Source organism: Camellia sinensis, chromosome 2 (assembly GCF_055761805.1).
Source record: "Camellia sinensis isolate YWXY chromosome 2, ASM5576180v1, whole genome shotgun sequence".
In the NCBI taxonomy this organism is placed as follows: Eukaryota; Viridiplantae; Streptophyta; class Magnoliopsida; order Ericales; family Theaceae; genus Camellia; species Camellia sinensis.
Window position 1 is genome coordinate 121,134,491 of NC_138962.1, and position 24,112 is coordinate 121,158,602.

A 24,112-nucleotide genomic window follows, 5' to 3' on the forward strand; every position below is an offset into this window, starting at 1 on the left:
ACCACTGACTTTGAATCGATGAAAAGACACCAAGAGGACAACAATAGAGATGGAGATGATGAAGAAAAAAAAGGACAAAAAAGAAGAAGAAGTCATTTGTGTGTCAATTACCAAATAGTAGAGAGAGATTGAAAACTAGTGAATAGAAAAGCCAAATAGCAAAATGGGAAAGAAATAAAGTGTGAGAGAGAAGATTGCCAGTCCGAGTGGAGATAGAGGTGGAGGGCTAAGGTTATGCTTGGGGTTGGAAGGATGGAGATGGGTAAAAATAGAAATTGGTATTAAGACAAAATTATAATAAAAAAAATAAAGAAAATGTGAGAATCTAAAGGAAAACGGTAGGTGTTAATAACAACATTCTATATTAAATTTACATTTTCAAAATTATTAAGACCAATTAATTTGTAAAAAAAAATTCTTAAAATTTACGCGGTATTTAGGAAATATTTTTTTGTGATTTTTTTTTGTGATTTTTTTTTTCACTAAAAGACAAATTGATTACAAAACTTAAAAAATAAATCCAAACACACTATTACATAAAACCCCATAATCATTCACTTTTTCTCTCACAAATATCACACCTAATCACAAAAAAAAATCTAATTATCACAAAAAAATTTAATTATCTTTCCAAACAAATTTTTTTTTCCCTCAAAAAATATCTTTACAACTAAAACAATTTATAAAAAAAATTCACCCCAAACACCCACCTGATGGATCACAATTTCTCAAAATAAAGTTTAGGCGCTGGCTTCTATCCAGTCCTTAATCGAACTAGACCGTACTGTTGGGTCTGTAGAGATCTATCACGAGTCCCGTTTTGATAATCTGAACCGTCAATGTGTAGAACTCGTCGAGTATTGTAAGCTTATAAAAAATCACGTTAATCGAATATCGATAACTATGTGATCAAATCAGATTTTTGTCAACCGTTAATTTATTCACCGTCTATTTTTTTTTATACAAAATTGATTTGATCACATACTTACCAATATCCGATTAATGTGATTTTTTTATAAATTTATAACACTCGACAAATTTTACATATTAACGGTTCAAATTATCAAAACGAAACCTGTAATGAATCTCTACAAACTCAATAACACAATTCAGCCCGATTAACGACCGGACAGAAGCCAAGCCCTAAAATTTATACGTAAACTTTTTAAATTGGGTAGCTCCGGTGACAACTTTCTGTACTTGGACTCTTTTGTTAGTTCGCTCTCTCTCTAAAAATTCCTCATCTTGGGTTTTTGCTTCCCCGATTTGCATTTGCAAATCATCTCTCTCTCATTTCTATCTCCGAATTCAGCTATGGATCTGCCATTCTCTCCGACTTGAAACTCTTCCTCGCTCTCTAAGATCTCAAATTGAAATTAATTTTTCTCGAATTGAAAATTGGTTGATTGTGAAATCAATCTCAGTAAGATGAAGATTCCTTGTTGTTCAGTGTGTCAGACGCGGTACAACGAGGAAGAGCGGTGTCCGTTGTTGCTCCAATGCGGTCATGGCTTCTGCAAAGACTGCCTCTCTCGGATGTTCTCGGCGTCGCTCGACACAACCCTCTCGTGCCCTCGCTGCCGCCACGTCTCCGTTGTCGGAAACTCCGTACAAGCCCTCCGCAAGAACTACGCAATTCTCGCTCTTATCCACTCTTCCTCGAACACCGCTTCTGGTTTCGACTGCGATTTTACTGATGACGGCGAAGAAAACGATGACGATCTCGATGACGACGATGACGAGTCTAGGCAGCAGCGCCGCCGCTGCAGCAAGCAGCCTCATGCTTCTAGCTCAGGGTGTGGCTGCGGGAGCAGCAGCAGCAGCAGCAGAGGTGGGTCGGGTATCGAGCTCGCATCGCACCATGACTTGCGGCTGGTTCGGCGGATTGGGGAGGGGCGGCGGGCGGGGGTGGAAATGTGGGCGGGGGTGCTTTCTGGCGGGCAAGGGCAGTGTCGGCACCGTGTGGCGGTGAAAAAAGTGGCGATTGGGGATGACGATGATATGGACTTGGTTTGGGTGCAGAGTCAACTGGAGAATTTACGGCGGGCATCTATGTGGTGTCGGAATGTGTGTGTTTTCCATGGAGCTACGAGGATGGAGGGCTGTCTGTCTCTTATTATGGATAGGTGTAATGGGTCTGTCCAGACCGAGATGCAGCGGAATGAAGGCCGGCTCACTCTTGAGCAAATCCTCAGGTTTTTGTTTTAGTATTCTCTTACGTAATGTTTGGTTAACGGGAATGGATTCAAATAGAATGATCATTCTATTGAAATATTCATTCCCATGTTTTCTTGACTAAACGAATTGTGAAAAGCTCACCATGGTAAGGAATGATCATTCCATAATAAGAAATGATCATTCCATTCCATTTCAACTCATTCCACTGAACCAAATAGGGCATTACAGTATTGGTGTGACCTATGTGCTGCTAATTGCTTCGAGCACCCTATGCAAATATGGCTTAAGCAAGATGACCAAAAAAGCTGATTATTAGCAAGTTAGAGGAATGTTTTTTAACTTCTGCCTTTAGATTATTAGTTTTAACTTGACGGAAGTTTACTTCAAATAGGTCCTCTGATCAGCTTCTCCTGTGACATTTAATCCCCATAACAACTCTAGCATTATTTTTAACTCGGGATCATTTTATTTCACACTTAACTTGTGCTGTACAATTTGTTTAGGGTGATTTCATAGAGTGGAGGAGTAATAGTGAGTAAGAAGAGCAAAAAAGCTTGGCTTTTGGTCCTTTGGCATTGATGTGGATAATTAGGGGCAACACAATCAGAGGATGTTCTATGGCTTTGAAGATCCAATTTCTTGTATCTTGTATGGTTGTTCATTGGTGGTGTTGAATCATCCTTGAATCAAATTTGTATATAGAGATATGAATTTACTTAATTTGACTAATGAAATGGCCTTTGAGAGGGCCACTTGGAGAAAAAGGATTTATGTAGCCGACCCCATTTGATAGGACTTAAGTCTTGGCTTGGTTTAGTATGTAGTGTTCTTGTAGTTTGTTGTATAGGTGGCATAGTTTTTTTCTTTTCCTTTGGCACATCCTATATGGGTTGCATCCTTTGGTGCCGTTTTGTGTGTATGTGTGTTTTTTAATATACCATCTACTTGTCAAAAAAAAAAAAAAAAAAAAAACCAGGACAGGCACCAACTAGGACACACGTTTGAGTTTTATTAGGCTTTAAAACGTTGTGAGAAGGGAGATATAAAGTGGTTGCTTCAACATTGCCAATCATTTGTGTTTTGGATATCAAGCAGCATTTTGGATGCATTGACACGTGCAACATTCTATATCGTTTTTACACTCTTCTGCTTATGACTCTAAATACTGACAAAGAACTTTAGCTATTATTTTAGCTATAAATAATATCTTGAGAATTCTCCCTAGTTCTTTATTTATATATATATATATATAATTTTTTTATTTTTAAGAAACATGATTCAGTGAATGTACATAATTTTCCACTCAATCTTAACTTCCCCAATCAGCATTTATTACCATAAACCTATCAATTGGATCGTAGCAACTTGAAATGCATTAAGTCGATTCCTCCCTATGTCCCACAAACCCATATGATCCCTCTCTTAAAAAACTAAATGGGCATTGGGCAGTAAACAAGTGGATGGTGGACTAGGAAACAATGGGTTATTTCTGGTTATTGTAAGTGTTGCAGATGCAGGATGAAATATTCAATGTGAATATAATCAAACTGAATGAATATCTTAAAGGGAACCAAGATATGTATGCCTTCCATTTTTGTATTTTAGCTACCAAATGAAGCTAAATTTTGTACTTGATTGCACAAGCTCCAAATTTTCTCAAAATAAAATCAAATGAGATCTATAAAATAACAATGTATTGTGGATACGGGGTTCTTATGAAGGTTGGAATTACTACTTGCAAATTTTGCGTAGAGCTGATCTTGCATTAATTGTAGGAGAAGGAGAAGTTAATGAGAATTTCGCAACATAAGAAATTAACTCACGAGTCACAACATGGGGATAGACTAAGAAGCACGAATACTTCTATGGAGGCAAGTTGTGTCAGGCACTAGTGTAAGACATCAGCACTCTGTAGGCACTCCTGTGTTCGACAATTTTTCAACTTTCTTAATTAAAAATTTAAATTCATAATATTAAACACTTTACCGATGCTTTGAGGACACTTTGGCGACATGTTTTGAAACCATCCAAACACGTTCTATGTGATGAATCATATTAGTAACAATGTTTTGCATTTTGCAGAATTCAACTCGTTTACTCTAAATATGTTTTGAAATATGTATTCGATGAATATATCATATGTATTTCAGTGCTTTACAATTGTTTTGCATTTTTTAGAATGGAATTGTTATGTGGATGATATCTTGATGTTTAAGTTATGGAATGTATGCTTTTTTAATTTTAATTAGTGTTATATTGCTATTTTTTATTATATTTGAATAAACTGTTCATATATTTAACATATAATAAATTTATAAAAATATAGATTTTTAACGTGTCTTAGGCATATCAGGTTTACAATTTTTGAAAATTGTCATGTCGGCGTGTTTGTGCTACTTAGGGGATAGTGTTGGAAACATATAAAAGATCAAGCTTGTGTTTGAATTTAAATTGAACATGATTTAGACTTGAAATGTTTTGCCCATTTTTATGTTGGAGTCTTTCTTCCTTGATTTGAATGTAAGTAAATTATGATGCATAATTAATTATTTGATTTATGCTAACTAACGAGGAAGAGTATAATTAATTTAAATGTAATTAGCACGCTTAATTGTATAGCTTACTTGGCCATGTGGCTTATTGGAAGAAGGACACGCCATTCATGCATTGAACTAGAAAGGGATATGTGTCACTCTCTTGCAAATGAGCTGGTGCTGTTATAACAACTTTCATATGTATGTTCTTGCATCCAACATTTTAGAAAGGAGAAATGAGAGAAAAATTCAAATTTTTTTTTTTGGAAAATTCACCAAGGCTTCTTGAAGGTAACCTCATTCTATCTTCATGCTTATATTCTTCAAATTAAATGTGTAGTTGCATCATCATGTATAATTGGTAGAGCATGGATCGTAGAAATTGAGGATTGTTGCCTGTTTGTGCAAAGTAAATTTTTGTGCTGAGCTTACCATAATAAAATTTTAAAAATAGTTCCTGACCTCATAATTTTACAAAATTTTTATATGATGTTCCTCTATGAGACTTCTATATTGTGTAAAATTTTCAGAGCAAACTTTCCAAAAATGAATTTTATCAAAATCTTGAACTGAGTCGTCCTCTATTTGGCTTATGATGCTAAATTGTATATATTCACTCTGTGGTTTTGAATTTTTTATAAATAGTTTCTGGATTTAGATTTTTTTATGGAATTTTAGTATGACAATCGTCCATGAGTCTATATTCATAACAAAATTCCCAGAAATCAAATTTATATAAGTCTTGAACTAGGTTTTACTTTGTTTGACAGTTAATGCTGAATTTATGATTTTTTTGATCCTGGATTTGAATTCATTTTAGGAATCTGACCTTAATGGTTGAGTTGTAGACTGAGAGAAGGGAAAAGAAAAATAATATTTAAATCCATTGGAAGAACACAAAATTTATGTCAGGATTTTTGTTATCACCATGATCTTTAGTTACGTTTGAGCGCAGTTGGCACTTTCTATTTTATAAGCATGAATCACAAAATTTCTAGGTTAAAATAGCTGACTATTTATTGTCACCAAGAGACTGCTGAAATGAAATCATCGAATATTTAGTTCCAAAATTTTAACAAAAATACCTACTGATTTTAAGTTTATGATAGCTGATCTTAGTAGCTTTCATAGTTATCAAATCGGGATTCGAATCATGAATCAAAATGGATTTGTACCGAATTGCGAATCGTTAAGATTTGGTCGCTTTTTTAAATTACATAGAAAAATATACCCACACATTTAGATGTTAAATATATCTAATAAATATGTAATATTTAGACTTAAATATATCTTCACATTTAGATATTCGCCACTTTACCTTTTCCGTTTTAGATACCATTTCTTATCAACAATACTTAATAAAGAAAGTAAATAAAGACAAACTTTCAATTTTCAAGCAACAATAACTCAACAACAATATTTTTAACTTTTTACAAGGTTAAGAAACCAAAATCTTGAAACTTAATAAAAAATCTCACTTGATGCCTTACAAAAATTCCTTTTGTAAATGCAATCACCTGAATAAAAGTGAACATTTGAGAGTAAATTGGAAGGGAAAGTCAAAAGATGGCATATAGTAATCCTAAAGACCTTAAAGAGGTTGTGTGGACCATTTTCCATCAGTAAAAAACCAAAAAAAAAAAAAGAAGCCAAACATCGATTTTAGTAAATTGAATCGATTCACGATTCACCAAATTGGTTCAACGATTCACCTACGATTCACAGCTATTTTGTGATTCATACATCCTGTTTGTATCGATTACCCACTGAATCGAATTGTATCATACGATTTGAATGGTGAATCATACGATTCTAATAACAGAGGTAGCTTTTAGAAGGCTATAACTTGGACTGATTTATTGTTTGTCTTCTAATTGTAGATATGGGGTGGACATTGCTCGAGGGGTGGCTGAACTACATGCAGCAGGCATTGTTTGTATGAACCTGAAGCCATCCAATCTTCTTTTGGATGCAAATGGTCATGCTGTGGTTTCTGATTACGGACTGCCAGCAATTTTAAAAAAACCTGGCTGCCGAAAAGCACGATCAGAGTGTGATTCCTCAAGAATTCATTCATGCATGGATTGTACAATGCTCAGTCCAAACTACACAGCTCCGGAGGCATGGGAACCAGTGAAGAAGTCATTGAATCTTTTTTGGGATGATGCAATTGGCATATCTGCAGAGTCTGACGCTTGGAGCTTTGGGTGTACGTTAGTGGAAATGTGCACCGGTTCCATTCCGTACGTTGAGTAACAAGAAACCACAGAAAAAAAAGAAAGGAAGTGAAAAATGGTATAGCTGCTTATTCATATCTGTTGATGTTCTTTGTGCAGGTGGGCCGGCTTAAGTGCAGAGGAAATCTATAGAGCTGTCGTCAAGGCCCGAAGACAACCTCCACAATATGCTAGTGTAGTGGGTGTTGGAATACCTAGGGAATTATGGAAGATGATTGGTGAGTGCCTACAGTTCAAGGCATCCAAAAGACCAACTTTCAATGCTATGCTAGCAATATTCCTTCGACACTTGCAAGAGATACCTCGCAGCCCTCCTGCCAGCCCTGATAAGTAAGAACTTCAATCTCTTCACTATTTTCTTTTCTTCATATCATCTTCTGTTACGGATTAGATACTATGACATTTGTCCGAAACATCTGATAACCAATTGGTTAGATTTTGTTAGAGCAAGAACAAAGGTTCGGATAGTGTATTTTTATGATATATGTTTTCTTCATGTTCTTTGGATTTCTGTCTGTGGTTCTATGCATGGTTGCTCTTTATTTACTACTTTGCCTTGTGCATGATTGGTTGTTGAAGATATGTATACATGTTTTATATGAGAATACAGTGATTTGGCCAAATTTTCTGGAACAAATGTGAAAGAACCATCTCCTGCACCTGATTTGGAGGTTCTCCAGGATAATCCCATCCTTCTACATCGACTGGTATCTGAAGGCAATGTGAATGGTGTTAGGTCAGCCATTTTGTGGTACACCTTTCTTCGATGATGAAAAAGGTCTTTCACTCTGTATTTTATATTTGTTTCATCTGTTCATGCAGAGAGTTGCTTGCAAAGGCTGCATCAGAAAATAGTGGCAGTTTGCTGTGTTCACTATTAGAAGCACAGAATGCTGATGGCCAGACTGCTCTCCACTTGGCTTGTAGACGGGGTAGTGCAGAACTTGTGGAGGCCATTTTGGAATATAAAGACGCAAATGTGGATGTCTTAGACAAAGATGGTGATCCTCCACTTGTGTTTGCTTTGGCAGCTGGATCCCCAGAATGTGTTCGTGCTCTCATTAGAAGACGTGCGAACGTCCAATCTAGGTTGAGGGAAGGCTTTGGGCCATCGGTTGCCCATGTTTGTGCATACCATGGTCAACCAGATTGCATGCGTGTATGTTTTCTATCAAACTTCTGTTGTATGCTTGTGCAAATGTTTATCATATTGGATAAGAGACTGGAAAGATTCTTCAGAAAGAAATGTAGGGGTGTTTGGTTGGATTTTCAAACCAATTTTTGAAATGAAAAATCTAAAAAAATTGTTTGGTTTACAATTTTTTCAAAATTGTTCTCTCTCCTCTCTCATTTTCTTACATTCTATACATCAATCAATCATTTTTTTTTCTCTCCTCTCACCTCTCACATCCTACACATCAATCAATCAATTTTTCTCACACCCATCTATTCAACTGAAAAAAAAAAAAAAAACTACAAATTATCCCAAACTACAAAACTCCAAATTTGTGACAATTATTTTCAAAATATACAACCAAACAAGTTTTCAAAATTTGTCAACTCTTTTCAAAAAACTCTCTTTCAAAATTGATTCTCAAAACTAAACCAAATGGAGCCTATGTTTTTATTCAAAGAAGGGAAGGGTGCAGACCTGTCAAAAATAAAAGCTGGAATAATTGAACCGTAAACTAAGAAATAGTAGAATGATGCCAAATCTTAAAGCCATACACTTACTACACCCATGGAAAGTATTTCACGGGGTATAGAAGTGTTTGTGGTTGTTATTCTTCCTTGATTTTTCTTTTCTTTAAGTTTCCTTTTGGACATATTTCTTGATGACAACAGGAGTTACTATTGGCTGGGGCTGATCCTAATGCAGTGGATGATGAAGGTGAATCAGTACTACACAGAGCAGTCGTCAAGAAATATACAGAATGTGCTGTTGTCATATTGGAAAATGGGGGTTGTAAATCGATGGCTAGCCTGAATTCAAAAAATTTGACGTGAGTACAAATATTTGTCTTCTGCTTTCAAACAATAATCCAAATAAACTCCCAACTTTTTAATCTATTTATTTTCTTTTTCCAATTCACTTTCCCCTTGGGGAAGCAGGAGGGGTATGGGTGCAGTAAATAATTGATGCTTTTGTTGTACTGACCTATAATTTATATGACAAATTTGGAAGTAGATGTTACAGTTGAATTGTCTTGGATCAATTTAAAAAAAGAAAGAAAAGACGAAGAATAACTAGAGCTAAGGTTTGGGCCAATTTCTTGCTGAAGCTTTACCCACTGACTTACTGATCTAGTGGGTTTACTAGATAACTTAAAACTAGTGTAATATGGACTCTTCCATTTCTTGCCCAGCACTCTTGTCCACTAGATATGACAACGGCAAGGGTGTGGGATATGTGTTCGACACACCTATACCCAATTTAGACACTTGAATCCTCTAATTTTATATAGTGATTGAAGAAGAAGAAGCTCGCATTAAAAATATTTCTTGCCCTTGACATGAATGGGATATGAAAATTTTATACTTTTCCTAAGTTGTATTTAATTTTAAGTACATTTCTACATTATTTACGTCATTGTAAATAAATATATCATATAATATGTAATATATTTAAGTGTTTAGGACATGTCTTCGTACTTATACACCTTACTTTTGGATACATATCCCAATATCCTGGGATTTAGGTTTAAGATAGTCTAGCAATTGGGCATGCACCCGCATCCTCACCCACTCTTGCACCTACACCCAATACTTGTGCCCAGGTTCATGTAACATAGCTTAAAGCAAATTTGCCTACAATTAGGTTTGTGGTCGTCAATGGTTATTGAATGTTTGTAGGATTTAGGTGTAAAATTATTAATGCAAGATTATAGGGCTTTTAAATGGAAATGGGTTGGCATTAGCTTAATTTGGAGGGTTATACATTGCTATAAAATTTTGTTGAAATTTTTTCAGGACAACATATAGTTATTTATTGCTTTGTTGCTTTTGATTAGTAAGAGTAGATTCAGTAGAAAAGTCAAAGATTGTATAATAATTCATATGAAGGCAGAGTATGCAGGAAATAAAAACCCAACAATTTCTAATCTTTGATAAGTGTTACCAGGAAAAAAAAACACAGCAATTTCTAATCTTTGATGAGTGTTACAAAAGAAAATAAAGAAGCAGGGGATTTCTTTAAGATCCAAAATTATAGTGATTTCGGCACCATTTTCTTCAGCCTATGGACCAGTTTATTTGCATCCTCAAAGTTTCACCTGTTCCTTTTCTTCCCAGCACTCAATGCAAGACACAATGGTGCTACCATCTGTGCTGACATGGCTCAAATGCTTGCACTGCTCGTAACCAATGACTAAGCAACTTGACATGAGAACATACCAAATTGACCCGACTATCTCAAACTGTATAGAAAAGGTTGTTGAAATCTCTTTTTCTTTCTTCAACATGCGATACTTATTTTCTTGATTAATAGTCAACACAAGTGCAAAAGCTGTTCCCAACTGCAGTCAGGTATCTTAATAGGACACCTTGGATTACTGAATGACCTTCCAAGTGAACCTTCTTGATTAACCAACACTATCCCTAGGTAACAACTTCATGACATGATCACATTGAGAGTTTGGCATTCCTATTAGTCTTTGAAATCAAAGCATCTACTTCTGAAGAACTAGTTCTTGCTCTGAGTCCTATGCAACCAGCTACCCTAACAAACGTAGGTTCCCACTCAATTGCCTAGGAGAACTTGATATCCTTTGCCGTGTATGCTTCTTTATTGTGTGCTAGTAAAGGTTAGGGAGCACCTGATGTAGATTATCTCCATCGGTACATAATGCCAAATCTGCTCAAATTTTCAATCTAGGTCCATGTTCCTGCTCTCCCATCTACTGACTTGAAGCACATTCATGGTCAACTTGGGGTTCTCAATTTTTGCGAGCAAGTATTATGGTGCTTTCGAGTACGGGTTACACATTTCTTATCAGAATTTGACTCAACTCCAGTACAAATGTAGACAAAGCCCTATGCAAACAGCCCACTAGTAATTAAGATCAAGTACAAAACTATCTGGAAACCAGTTGCATGAAAGAGGTTCGTTTTCTACTGAATGGTGCAACCTTGTGTTAGAATGAGCAAGGCTCTGTTGCAATAAGCACGAAATACAACTATCTAGAAGCATAAGGCCCAATAATCAATTCTATTAGTTCTAAAAGTTTAAGCCCCAATAGCAAATCTAGCCCATAGTCCAAAGCTAAACTCACTACAGTTAATCACAGTATAAAACAATGCAAATAGACTAACCTAGATAAAACTCTTTGAGTGATGCTAATGCAAATGCAAATGCATGAGTTTTACCTTCACATGATGTAGAGTCTATCCGTCTCATCAAAACTTGAAGACGAAGTCTTCTGTGGCAAATATTTACTACAAAACATGCTCAAGACTCAACTATGCTACAATTAAAAATTACGGACTGTAAGGACAAAAAAATATACCTTACTTGATTGATGAAGAGAATCAACGGAAAGGATGATTGGAGACATTGGAACCACCATGAACTCGAATCTATGAGGGAAAACACTGTTAGTGCCCCGGCCGGTGGTCGGCCTAGGGCACTCTGACGCTCAAGTCAGTCCCCATTAAAGAAAAGATGGCAATTCAGATGCTTAGTGAATGAGAGCATTCCTTATCCCACGGAGGTGTAGGTGTATATACAATAAAGTTTTTCTTGAGGACCAAGTAGGTCTAGATGGATATTTCAAAGAATATCCTTGGGGCTATTCTCTTTTGGCCATTCTTGTCATTTCCTCCACGCCATGTGGCACAAAACAGACTTAACCAATTAGATGATGGCACGTAGATTGAGGTGGGCCCTTCCTTCTTTTGAGTTGGTTTTAACCTCTTTCATATGCCCCCAGGCTTCCAATATCTTTGAGCCAAGTGAGGAGGAGTGGAAGGCTTTATGCTGCTGTTCCGATAACCGCATATTGCTGTTTGTTCTGCATGATATATGTGTGCTGGGACTGCTACCTTGTGCCCCTAGTCTTCTTAATTGAGATAAGTATGATGAGTTGCCTTCATGTGACATTGGAATGCCAGTAATTGTGCCTAGCCGATCTGAAACTTTTGTAGAGAATGCCTAGCTGAAATAGGACTTAGTCCAAGAATGCCTGACTGTGTTGGGATTGATTCCAGAAAGTACCTAGTCGTGCTAGGTATTTCATAAAAAATGCCTAGTGAGTGCTACGTCTTATTCCAAAGATAAGCCATGTGCTCGGGCCTACCAATAAAACACTAGTTGGTGCACCACATAAATTTGCCCCATGACCATAATATAATTTCTGTACTTTGGAACAAATCCCACATAATTGTGTCACCTCCAATACAGGGAAGAATCTGGATCTTTTGTAATGCATTGTTTGTAGTGCCCCAAAATGTCATCGTTTTGAGGCAAAGGAAAGAGGAGAGGGGTAGGTTTTATTATTATTATTATTTTTTGCTCGATGGGTCAATCAATTTTCTGGGTGAACTTGTATTGATCTTCCTTGTGGCCTACTGGTTTGGTCCCATGAAGAATTTCAAGATATGGAGTAGAGCATTAAATCTTTCCACGCCGTTGTAATGAACTTGAAGGCATGGATGTCAATCTTGTCTATCTGAGCTCTGTGGTTCGACCAATTTATATATATATGTATATTACTTTGCTTTAGAATTTTGTCGAACACTTCGGAGGCATGAGTCTGACGTTGTTATTTCACAAATGGAATGTCATATTGCTGGCTTCGGGAGGTCCAATAGCATAACTGGTTGTTAGAGCACAAGGAAAATAAGCTATGATGGAAATGAATCTCTTTATAAGGATTAATGCAACTGTAGTTGGTGACAGTCACTAGCTGGTAAGATTCAAGGTGCAGATTTACCCGGCATCATAATCCTATCTGTTGAAGTTAATCATTGACGGTGCCAATTATGAGGACAAAAAATATACCTCACGTAATGAAGATGAGAACTCAACGGAGAAGATGAGTGGAGACACCGGAGCCGCCATGAACCTGAAATCTACAAGGGGAAACACTGTTAGTGCCCGGCCGGAGTCTCTGCTCAACTCAGTTCCCATAAGAGAAAAGATAGCAATTCAGAAGTTTAGTAGTGAATGAGAGCATACCTTGACCCATGCTGGTGTAGGTGTGTATGTACAATAAAGTTGAGAATGGACCAAGTAGATCTAGATGGATATTCTCCTTTGGCATTCTTGTCATTTCCTCCACCCCATGTGGCACAAAACGTACTTAACCAATTTGATGATGTCACGTAGACTAAGGTGGGCTCCTCATTTTGAGTTAGTTTTAAAATCTTTCAGAGACTAATAGTCGGAATGTAATTGTTGACACAAAACTGACTTATGGGTAACTAGACATTAGCTTTATTATAATTTGATGTTTATTGTAGTAAGGTGTTGAGCATTTTGATATTGCAGACCTCTGCACTTGTGCGTAGCAACGTGGAATGTGACTGTCGTCAAAAGGTGGGTGGAACTTGCATCCCTGGAGGAGATAGCCAGTGTTATTGATATACCAAGCCCAGTTGGCACTGCATTGTGTATGGCAGCTGCCATAAAGAAAGACCATGAAGCTGGTAAAACTTGAATCTTAAAATATTTGGTTTATTTCATTGTTGTTGTAGTTATTTATGAACAAGCGTTTTTACATTGCATGGTGATGTATTTTGAAAAATAAATTCTTCTTTTTTTTATTATTATTTTATTTTCTTAATTATTTTCCCCATTTTTCTGTTTGTTTCACCTATTGATTTTCCTGTAGAGGGGCGAGAACTGGTACAAATTCTGCTTGCTGCTGGAGCAGATCCAAGTGCCCAAGATGCCCAGCATGGTCGAACTGTGCTGCATACTGCTGCTATGGCCAATGATGTTAAGTTGGTCCAGGTAACTAAATAATTCCCCTAGTACTTGATATGTATTCATAACTGTTTTTTTTTAACTTGGGTAAACCACATTTTGAATTGCATTTGGTGTGAATTTAGCATTAAACACCTGTAGGAAATTCCTGTTTATTTATTTATCTCTGATTTGTCTAATATAATTATTGTATTGCAAATTGGTGTATAGATTATTCTCGATGCTGGAGTTGATGTGAATATCAGGAATGTGAATAATACAATACCTCTTCATGTGGCATTGGCCAGAGGTGCAAAATTATGTGTGGGATTGCTTTTATCTGCCGGGGCAAACTGTAATTTGCAGGTTTTTACTTTTTCTCTTATCTATCTAATATTTTCATTGTCTATTATCTAAGATGATTTCTCGTTCATGCTTTTGTGCCATATTTAGTTGGTTGACATTTGGAATGCCCAAATAATACATATTAATGTGTTTGGGAGAGGAAAGATTGGATACACACCTAACATTTGACATAGTGCACAAAGTGATTGCTCCGAAACTTGAACCCATATCCTCAAGGTTATTAGGCCAATATTTGACCATTGAACCAATGGTCATACATGTAGCGTTTATACATGTAGCTTTCATGTAGACTTGAACCCATAACCCCGAGATGTGTAGCGTTCATACATGCTGGTTAATATGTTATGCTGTCGAAGTAACATTTTCTTGTTATCAGGAAATAAAATATTAACAATATTTACAAATATGATCCTTTTTCAATTTTTTTAACTTGATTAAAATCATTTGAGCTACTTCATTCTAATAAAACATTGTGGCATGCCTTGTGTGGATTATTTGGAGAGAATGTAATCAAATTATCTTCAACATGGTGAAGGAATCTTGCTATAGCAGTACCTTCTGTGATTTTTGTATAGTTTGGAGTCGAAGATTGTTAATCAAACCCAAACATGGACCTAGATTTTGTAAAGCTTCTTGATTCACAAGATTGTGTATATGTAACCTTTCGTGATTTCTCAATCCTCTGAGCCCTTTGTATATGGGCAACCTCCCTTTTTGTTACCTTTCTTGAATGAAATTTTACTTGCAAAAAATAATAATTAAAATAGTTGGTTAGTTCTATTTATCTGCCGGGAGGGTGGGGTGGTGGAAGATAATTGGCTGTCCCCAACGTGCATGCTCGCCGATAATTTCCCTTTTTTGATGCTAAACTGATGCAATTGAATTGATGTAGGACCTATGAAATGATGGTAGGTAGTTGTTGAAACTTAGTGGAGATATCGATAATTTCTTGCAAAAATAATCGCTGTATTTTCAAGTTTAGTTTTTGATGCCTATAAAAAAGTTTTTGTAGTGTAGAGTGAAATTAATTTTACAAGATGAATAAACTTTGAGAAAATATTTGGAATAGCACACAGTTTATTCTTCTTCCTCTTCTCCATCTCTCTTCTTTTATCTCCTTCCTTCTATCGGTGATCAAAAACAAAATCCCATTCCTCTTCTCTTGTGAATGAAGGATACGGTCCAATGCACCCTCTCTCTCCATCTTTATTACTATTATTTTTTAATCTTTGTCTCTCTCTTTCTCTTTTTCTCTAAATGCCCCTATCTCTCCTATATTTTTTTCTTCTCTTGTCTCTATATCTTTCTCTTTTTCTCTATATTATAGTATCACAGGGTATTTTGAGAGGACATTGGCAAGTTGGAAAAGACAATATCTTTCTAAAGGGTAAAGGCTTACTCTCATTTAAGTACTTTGGCTTCCCTTTTGACGTATTTTATGTTCACCTTCACTTCATTTGCTTTGGCTCCCCTTGGAAGAGTATTTGCAGAATAGGAGTGCCACTAAGATGTCTTTCTTAATATGGATCGCCATGTTCAACTTCATTTACAACTCAACCCATCTAAACAAGCCTTTATTCCAATTACTTAGGAGATAGCTACATGGATTCATTTCCTCCAATTGATTATATTCGAAGTCAATAGTTGTTAGAACACTTATTTTTGTTCTTTTGTTCTCTAGTTAATATTTTCGTAAGTTGAGGGTATGATGGTCGTATTGCTATGTTAGGGTTTGTATATATATTTGGCTAATGTAAAGTTGAGAAACAATGATTATTCAACATATATAAAATTACACTTTCTTCTTCTTCCTCCTAAATCCTAACCCTAAATTCCTTCATTTTACATTCTAACAAGTTGCTTGCGGAGTAAGAGATCATGAATAAAATGGCAATCAACTTCTATATGTTTGGTGCGTTCATGAAACATGAGATTATTGGCAATGAAGATAGCAGCCTAATTGTCACAAGACATGCTCGCAGGAGTGGGAACAAAAAAGCCAAAATCTTGGAGAAGAGACTAAACCCAAAGTATCTCAGAAGCAGTATGAGGCATAGCACGATACTCAGCCTCGGCACTAGAACAAGCAATAACAGTCTGTTTCTTGTTACGCCAAGTAACAAGATTACCACCAACAAAAGTACAATAGCCCTAGGTGGAACGTTGGTCAGTCTTATTACCAGTCCAATCAACATCACTAAAGCCAGTGATAGACATAGAGGAAGATAGGCGATAGAACAAACCCCGACCTGGAGCACTCTTCAAGTATTGCAAGATATGACACACAGCCACAAAATGGAGTTGGCGGAGAGCATGCATAAACTGACTCACCACACCCACGGCATAGGTAATATTGGGACGAGTGACAGTGAGATATATTAACTTCCCAACCAATCGACGATATCGACCAATATCGGGAAATAAGTCTCCAGTGTTACCATCAAGCTTGACACTAGAATCCATAGGAGTATCATTGGGGTGAGTGCCTAAGAGGCCAGTCTTAGTAAGAAGATCAAGAACATACTTTCGTTGAGAAATAAACAAGCCCTGAGAAGAGGCAACTTCAATCCTGAGACAATACTGAAGATGGCCCAAGTCTTTGGTGTGAAATTATTGTCCCAAATACTGCTTCAAATCAGCAATACCATTGGAGTCACTCCCTGAAATGATGATGTCATCAACATAGACAATAAGAACAATACTCTTAGTAGATGAGTGGTGAACAAAAACAGAGTGATCAAAGGTGGAATGGTGAAATCCATAAGGCAAGGGAAAATGAGATGTTGTGGGATATAACAGAGAATAGGGAGATTGGTGGACAACACTAGAGGGCATGCGATTGATAAGCAAACAAGCGGTGAGAATTGCATCGCCTCAAAACTGTTTGGGGACAGGCATATTAAACATTAGTGTGCGAGCATCTAACAAACGGCAGTATTTTCGCTCTGCAACACCATTTTGAGGGGATGTATGAGAACTACTAGTTTGATGGATAATACCATAAGTATCACAAAAGGTAGTTACAATAGATTGCACATATTCTAAAGCATTATCAGACTGAAATATCTTAATACGTTTGCCAAATTGAGTAAAGATTTCATTATAAATCTTGGAGATGATGGAAGGGAAAATAAGATCTTTGTTTCATTAAAAACAACCAAGTCATCCAAGAGTAATCATTCACAAAAATAACAAAATAAAAGAAATCATTACTAGTGGGAGTTCTAGAAGGACCCCAAATATCTGTATGGACAAGAGCAAACAACTTAGACACATAACTAACACTACGACTAGGAAAAGAACTAAGGTGATGCTTTCCAAATTGACAGGCTTCACACTTAATCTGAGAAATGTGACTCAAACGCGGAACAACTAGCTTGAGCTTGGCCAAGGAGGGATGACCTAAGCGAAAATGCCACTGAAGAGGAGATACAGTAGCACTCAACACAGCAGATGGAGGATGAGGAGAGGTTTCAGTGTCCAAAACGTATAAGCCATCCTTCTCATGCCCCGAACCAATCATCCTCTTGGTCTGGAGGTCCTGCAAAACACATGAAGGAGGAGAAAATGTTATCGAACAATGGAGAGCTTGAGTCAATTGGCTAACAAAAAGCAAATTAAATGAAAATTTAGGAACATAAAGACCAGAGGGTAAGGAAAGGGATGGAGTGGAATGAAGAAGACCTTGACCACAGACAGGTTGAGAAGATCCATCAGCAAGGATAATGGTATGATCAACAAGTCTAAGAGTATCAAAAAGAGAGGAATTACCAGAGACATGGGAACTAGCACCAAAGTCTAGGAGCCAAGGCTGAGGGGACTTAGCCACACATGCAATATTACCTGAACTAGCCATAGTAGCAGTAGAGGATGAAGGTAGACTAGGCCGGAGAGAGTGGACAAGAGCGGTAAGCTCATTAATCTGAGTAGTGAGTGTCCCATGTGAATCAACCGGAGAAGCAACAGAATCAGTGGAGAGCAAGGATGATTGTGAGGATGGAACACCAATAACCTGATGGACATGGTCAGGTTTGCTATACTTCTGCCAACACCATGGTTCAGTATGACATTGGGAACCACAATGAGTACACTTGCGATCACCACGTGTGCGAGAACTAGGTCCACTACTACCTCCACCCCTGAAACCACCACAGGAGCCACCACCACGGGAAACAGCCCCACGAGAAGCCCGTGAACCAGAGTAAGAGCCCCGTTGACCAGATGTGCCAAGAAAACCCCCTCGAGTAGACCCACGATCAACATTACTCGAGACTAATGCAAAAGATGACAAGGTAGAGGACTCAGAGGTGGATTGTGCCTGTCCCAAAGAAGAACATAATAGTTGAGAATAGGCATTAGCAGCAGAAGGTAAAGTCTTATTGGAAAGAATTTGATCCTTGAACTCCTGCAATTCAGGATCTAAGCCAGAGAGTAAAGAAGCCATTATGAACTCCTCCCAATGTTGCTTTTGTTTGTTCACATCAATAGTGAAGGGTTGATGCTGCAATAATTGATTCCACAAGGTCTTGAGACTATTATAATAATTAGGAAGGGACCGGCGAGGTTGGCGCATAGCAAAAATCTGCTCATATAGCTCATAGACCCGAGAGACATTACTTTGATTCGAAAAGGAGTTAGCAAGGGAGTCCCAAATTTGCTTAGAGGTATCACAAAATTTCACGGTAGTAGCAACCTGTGGTTCCAAGCTATGCCAAATCCAACCCATAACACAGGAATCCTCACTACACCAATCATTATAAGTTTTGTCGTCAGTGGCAGGAGGGAGTTCGCTAATGAAGCGGGATTTCTTCTTACCACGTAAGAAAATTTTACAACATGAGCCCAAGCTAAATAATTGGCACCATTCAACTTCTTGGTAGCAATAGATTTGGCATCATCTTTACTCATAGCCATTGCCTTAGGTCTCGTTTGGCAAGTGACTTTTTTAGCCAAAAAGTCAAAAAGTTACTAAAAAAAAAAAGTCTACAACATATACCAAAAAGTCAAAGATTCTCTTTTCTCTCTATTTTTTGTACATCTTTTCGTAAAAAATTAAAAAGTCATCCAAAACATACTAGTTTTTTTTTTATATCATATATTAGCCAAAAAACCAAAAAGTTACTAAGAAAGCCTGTTCTCAAATGAGGTCTTAGTCTCAATTTCAGCCATGACAATCAATCACACAAAATACTCAACACAAGAGTATGAAAGCAGTAGAATTCTTGCAAATAGAAATTATCTACACCAATCAACACTTGCAACCATGAGTATAGCCATTGGAAATAGTTCAATCAACAAAAATCCAAGATTACATAGGCATGAGTGGAGAACCTATGTCTACCAAACAGATTTGGACGCAAATTCAACCAAAAACGGCAACCCACCAACACAAATCAACACTTTAGGATCAACCAGACCTTGCTAGATAATTTTCAGCCCATATACAGTAAGTTTCAATGCGTAGAGGCTGGAAAATAACACTGTCGACTATGTATAGTAGTAGAAAGAGTCCAAAATCGAATCAATCATCAACCTAATAGTAGTAAATCAACAAAATAATAGCAAGTAACACTGAAGGAGGGAGTTTCGGCTCCTAGAGATAGGATTCCAACAAGTAGATTCAGCAAAAAACAGTTCCAAGAGCAGATTTGAAAAACAGTCCCCAAAAACATGAAATACTTTCAAAAATCGAAAACTCACAGTAGGGAGGGATGATCAAAAAAATCCACAAACATAAATCTCATGAGGCAATTTCGAGTCTAGGGGTGAAGGACCCGTCTGTACAGTGCTTACGTCATGTTGACGTCATCGGACGACTGATGACATCAACACATCTCGGTCACCTCAGATCGATCTCCAGAGTCTGTAGAAACCTTTATGAAGAAGAATAGATTGCTCTGATACCAAGTTAGAATGTAAAATGAAGGAATTTAGGATTGAGATTTAGGAGGAAGAAGAAGAAGAAAAAGAAAGAGTAATTTTATATATGTTGAATAATCATTGTTTCTCAACTTTATATCAGCCAAATATATATACAAATCCTAATATAGCAATATGACCATTGTACCCCAAACTTATGTAAATATTAACAAGAGAACAAAAGAACAAAAATAAGTATTTTAACAATAGTCATAGACTATTGAAGGCCCAATTGAACAAACCTGTTGTAGTCTTGTAAATTTTGGTGTATAATATAATTTATAGCAAAAGCATACAATCATTGAACCTGTTTATCACACAATAATCCATTCAGAGGAAGTGCATAATTAATAAAATGAAATTGCAACATTTCTTATTACAATGCCAACCCAGGTTCTTTTTCACAAGGAATACAATTTTGCATGAAAAGGAATTACAACCCAAACTATTAGACCAAATATGAACAATAGATTCACAATGTTCAGGCTTTTTCTGATCAATTTAAGCTCTTTAATGAAGTGCTTCAACCACACTGCCTCTTGCTTGGCACTGCAATAAGCAATGTACTCAGCCTCTATGGATGCCCCTATCTCTTAAAGGCGACGGACATTTGTTTATTACTGCTCCATGAAATAGTGCCTGATCAACAAGAGGATGCTATCCGCCGATCCCACTAGTAGCCCTTTTTCTCCTCCGATCCTAGCCTATGCACCTCATTTGCGAGGACCTTCTTCCTCTTTCACCCTTTCTTCTTTCATTTTGAATTCGTCCTTTTCAAAGGAAGACACAAAGTCTAGTGGTAGAGCGGCAATCCATAGGGCAGCCTGCTTTCATTTACTTCACAAGGTTATCTCCTCCCCCCCCCCCCCCCCCCCAAAAAAAAAAAAAAAACCCGACCCTGTAGTTCTGCTTCTTCGCGTTCTTTCTATTCCATCCCATTCTATTCCAAGGTAGGTCGCTAATTGCTTCAGATATGAGTTGTCTCACATCTTGGCTTCTCAAACAATCAATACTTTTGAAGAACTATGTTCAAAAGCACATGATCTGGAAGTCCAGATTTTGAGAAAGAAAGGGAAGAAGGAAGAGGGTAAGGCTTGAACATCTGCTACGATTGCAATGGTGGAGACAAACAATGCCAATAAAGCTCTTGTATTGCTGAAAGCGTATACTGGCTTAGCCAATGCTCAGAAGCAAAGATAGGTTAATCTCCTACTACGGCCCCCTAGGCAGTTAGATTGATCAGAAGTCATTCCGTAAGTTCTTTGGTAGGTGAATTTCCTGTGCTTGGTTTGGCATCAGTGTTTTCTTCGCCTGCTCCCTCCCTGCGTCCACTAGCACTCCTATGTTGTTTTGTTCATAGGTCCCAAGCCCTTCATAGAAAGCCCTCCCCCCTCTCCTGTGTTGTTTCCTGTTCTTGGTTTGACATATTCAAGCTTGAATCATAGACCTTGAAGCACCATCATTACCTAAAGATATTGGGAAGAGCGGTGATCTAACACGCAATGAATAGTGATATATTGAAGCTATTTTAAGACAAGGATATATCCATTTCAAATATTTGTAAGCAAACTAAAAGCCTAGAAGCTTAATGTCGCGTCCCAAATTTTAAGAAGTTAATTAGGTGGAAACTAATTAACCTTAGCGTGATGTTTTGAATAGAAAATTTCCATTTTAACCTTATCCATTATCTAATCATCTCATGTAGCAATTTTTCTTAAATTTTGTCAAAATTCTTATTTGTCTCATAAAACGTGTCCATAGGTGAATGTTTTATTTAACTTGAAAGTATGCTCAATTTCCCTTTATCATCATTATCTTACTTAAAAATGACAAAATAGATGCATTTCTAATGAATTTAGACTACAATGGTAAATGTGCCCTAATCTTATAATTTTTTTAGAGAAATCACATTTTCAATCTAAAACGGGAAGTTCTTTCAATGTAATGACTCAACCTCACACGGTACGCATCCCAATGTAAATGAAAGTATATACTTCATAATACTGATTATGAAATGCAACATCAAATTACAGACTATGGAATGAATTACAATGAAGTACATCCAAAATAAATAAGGTGCTCAAGCCCAATCACCCGAAGTTCTACACTAACATGCTCGAAAGTAAACAAGTAATAGCCCGTTAGGTGCTCATGCCAATGGGCACACGTCAGTACCTTTAGGGTAGGGGGTGAGCAAACCACACTCTCACCAATATAATCTCAAGCCATTATTTTTAATAACATGTAGGTACGGTAATACATATAATATAATATAATTGCAATGTAACGCCATGTCACCAAATTTAATTACTTAACTCAATTAAGTCATTTTATTTAATTGACACACACTGGTTAAATTAAATAACAAGAATTTAAACAAAAAAAAGTTAATGACTGCCAACAAGACATCAATAACTTGCCATAAAAGGCAACAATCCCGGCCTCACCAACACATACAGTGTCCAAACTAGAATAACAAAAGAATAAGTTCAAAAATCACAATTGATACGATAATTGCCAACAGAGCACCATATCTGGCCTCATACCCTGATCACGCCCCCATTCCCTATGAGCCACGTGTCAGAAAATCCACACCACCCTCTCACATGAGGTTACAACTCTCAACTGCATAGTGTTCGGGGGGTTTAACCCGCAGACAGTTAGTACCACTATCTCTCTCAACCAATCATACTGGCTATAAGTCTATAACCCGGGCCAAGCCCATAAAATCAATAAACCAATTAGGATAAACCCAAAAATCAACTAAGGAAAATCAATCACTTAACCAAGTCCAAAACTTAGTCCAGTTCCAACTTGTTACTTAGATAAATTCCAACACTTAACCAAGTCTCACAAAATCTCCTCTTTCTATTCATTTTACCAAAATGCCCATAAAGCTATAATATGGAATAATATCTAAGTACAAAATTATTATTTTATACCCTAAGGATCCAAAATTATTTTGCTTTGAATGACCCAAAAGTCATTAAATAGTTCATGGAACTTATTTAATAAACACAATGCATGAAAATATCATTAAAATACTTAAACTAAGTAAAACTAGTAAGTTCTTGGGTTGAATCAGTTATTGAGTCCTGTGAAGAGCTGTAGGGTGACTGAACTTTTCAATTTTGCTGTGTTGTTAAGTTCTTGGGTTGAATCAGTTATTGAGCACTGTACTATATTTTGTTATGTATTTTCTAATTGGTTTCCTAGTCAAGTAATTATATCTGCAACTTAGATTAACCATACTTCTATTGGAATGATTTTTTGTTCATATTGTAAAAATAGAAGATAAAAAAATCCTGTACAATTCCTTATAGCTCAAAGGGATATTTCCATGTGCTGATCAGCAAAAGCTTACATTTTGGTTTGTTGAATGGTTGTTATTCATGATTTCAGGATGTATCTTAGCTTTCTTTTCTTTAAGTTGTATTAAGTAGATCCTTTCTTTTGCTTTCCACTTATTTGCTTGTTTGGTCACTATTATCAGGATGATGAAGGTGACAATGCTTTCCATATAGCAGCTGAAGCAGCAAAAATGATTCGTGAGAATCTTGAATGGATCATTGTTATGCTTAGGTATCCAGATGCTGCAGTTGAAGTGAGGAATCACAGGCAAGAACTAACTAGTACAATTGCATATTCGTCTGCCTGGGCTTAATTATAGAGAGAACTTATAAGATATTCTCCTCCTATGGATGTGTTAGTTCCAATGATGTTGTGCTGTTGGATTTTGTTATACTGATGTATTTATGATGGGCAACAGTGGCAAGACATTACGTGACTTTTTGGAGGCCCTGCCCCGTGAATGGATTTCCGAAGATCTGATGGAGGCACTCATGAATAAGGGAGTTCATTTGTATCCTACAATGTGAGGAAAAAGTTATCCACATCTTTCATCATATCCGTAGAATGCTTACTTAAATATGACTAGGATTTAGTCTAATTTCTCTATTTTTTAAATGGTATTT

At 36.8% G+C, this 24,112-nt stretch overlaps 1 protein-coding gene across 1 annotated transcript in view; it reads left to right on the plus strand.

Annotated features, from left to right (window-relative positions):
• The first annotated feature begins 1,182 nt into the window (after positions 1 to 1,182).
• KEG (protein kinase KEG) overlaps positions 1,183 to 24,112 on the plus strand; it is a 30,855-nt gene continuing 7,925 nt past the window's right edge. Inside the window, exons 1-11 of the mRNA XM_028222748.2 lie at positions 1,183 to 2,195; positions 6,593 to 6,955; positions 7,049 to 7,279; positions 7,560 to 7,685; positions 7,772 to 8,108; positions 8,795 to 8,952; positions 13,437 to 13,594; positions 13,780 to 13,901; positions 14,085 to 14,219; positions 23,632 to 23,756; positions 23,908 to 24,012. Coding sequence (XP_028078549.2) covers positions 1,429 to 2,195; positions 6,593 to 6,955; positions 7,049 to 7,279; positions 7,560 to 7,685; positions 7,772 to 8,108; positions 8,795 to 8,952; positions 13,437 to 13,594; positions 13,780 to 13,901; positions 14,085 to 14,219; positions 23,632 to 23,756; positions 23,908 to 24,012 — 2,627 coding nt within the window. The 5' untranslated portion in view covers positions 1,183 to 1,428. The remainder of the gene's footprint in view (positions 2,196 to 6,592; positions 6,956 to 7,048; positions 7,280 to 7,559; positions 7,686 to 7,771; positions 8,109 to 8,794; positions 8,953 to 13,436; positions 13,595 to 13,779; positions 13,902 to 14,084; positions 14,220 to 23,631; positions 23,757 to 23,907; positions 24,013 to 24,112) is intronic.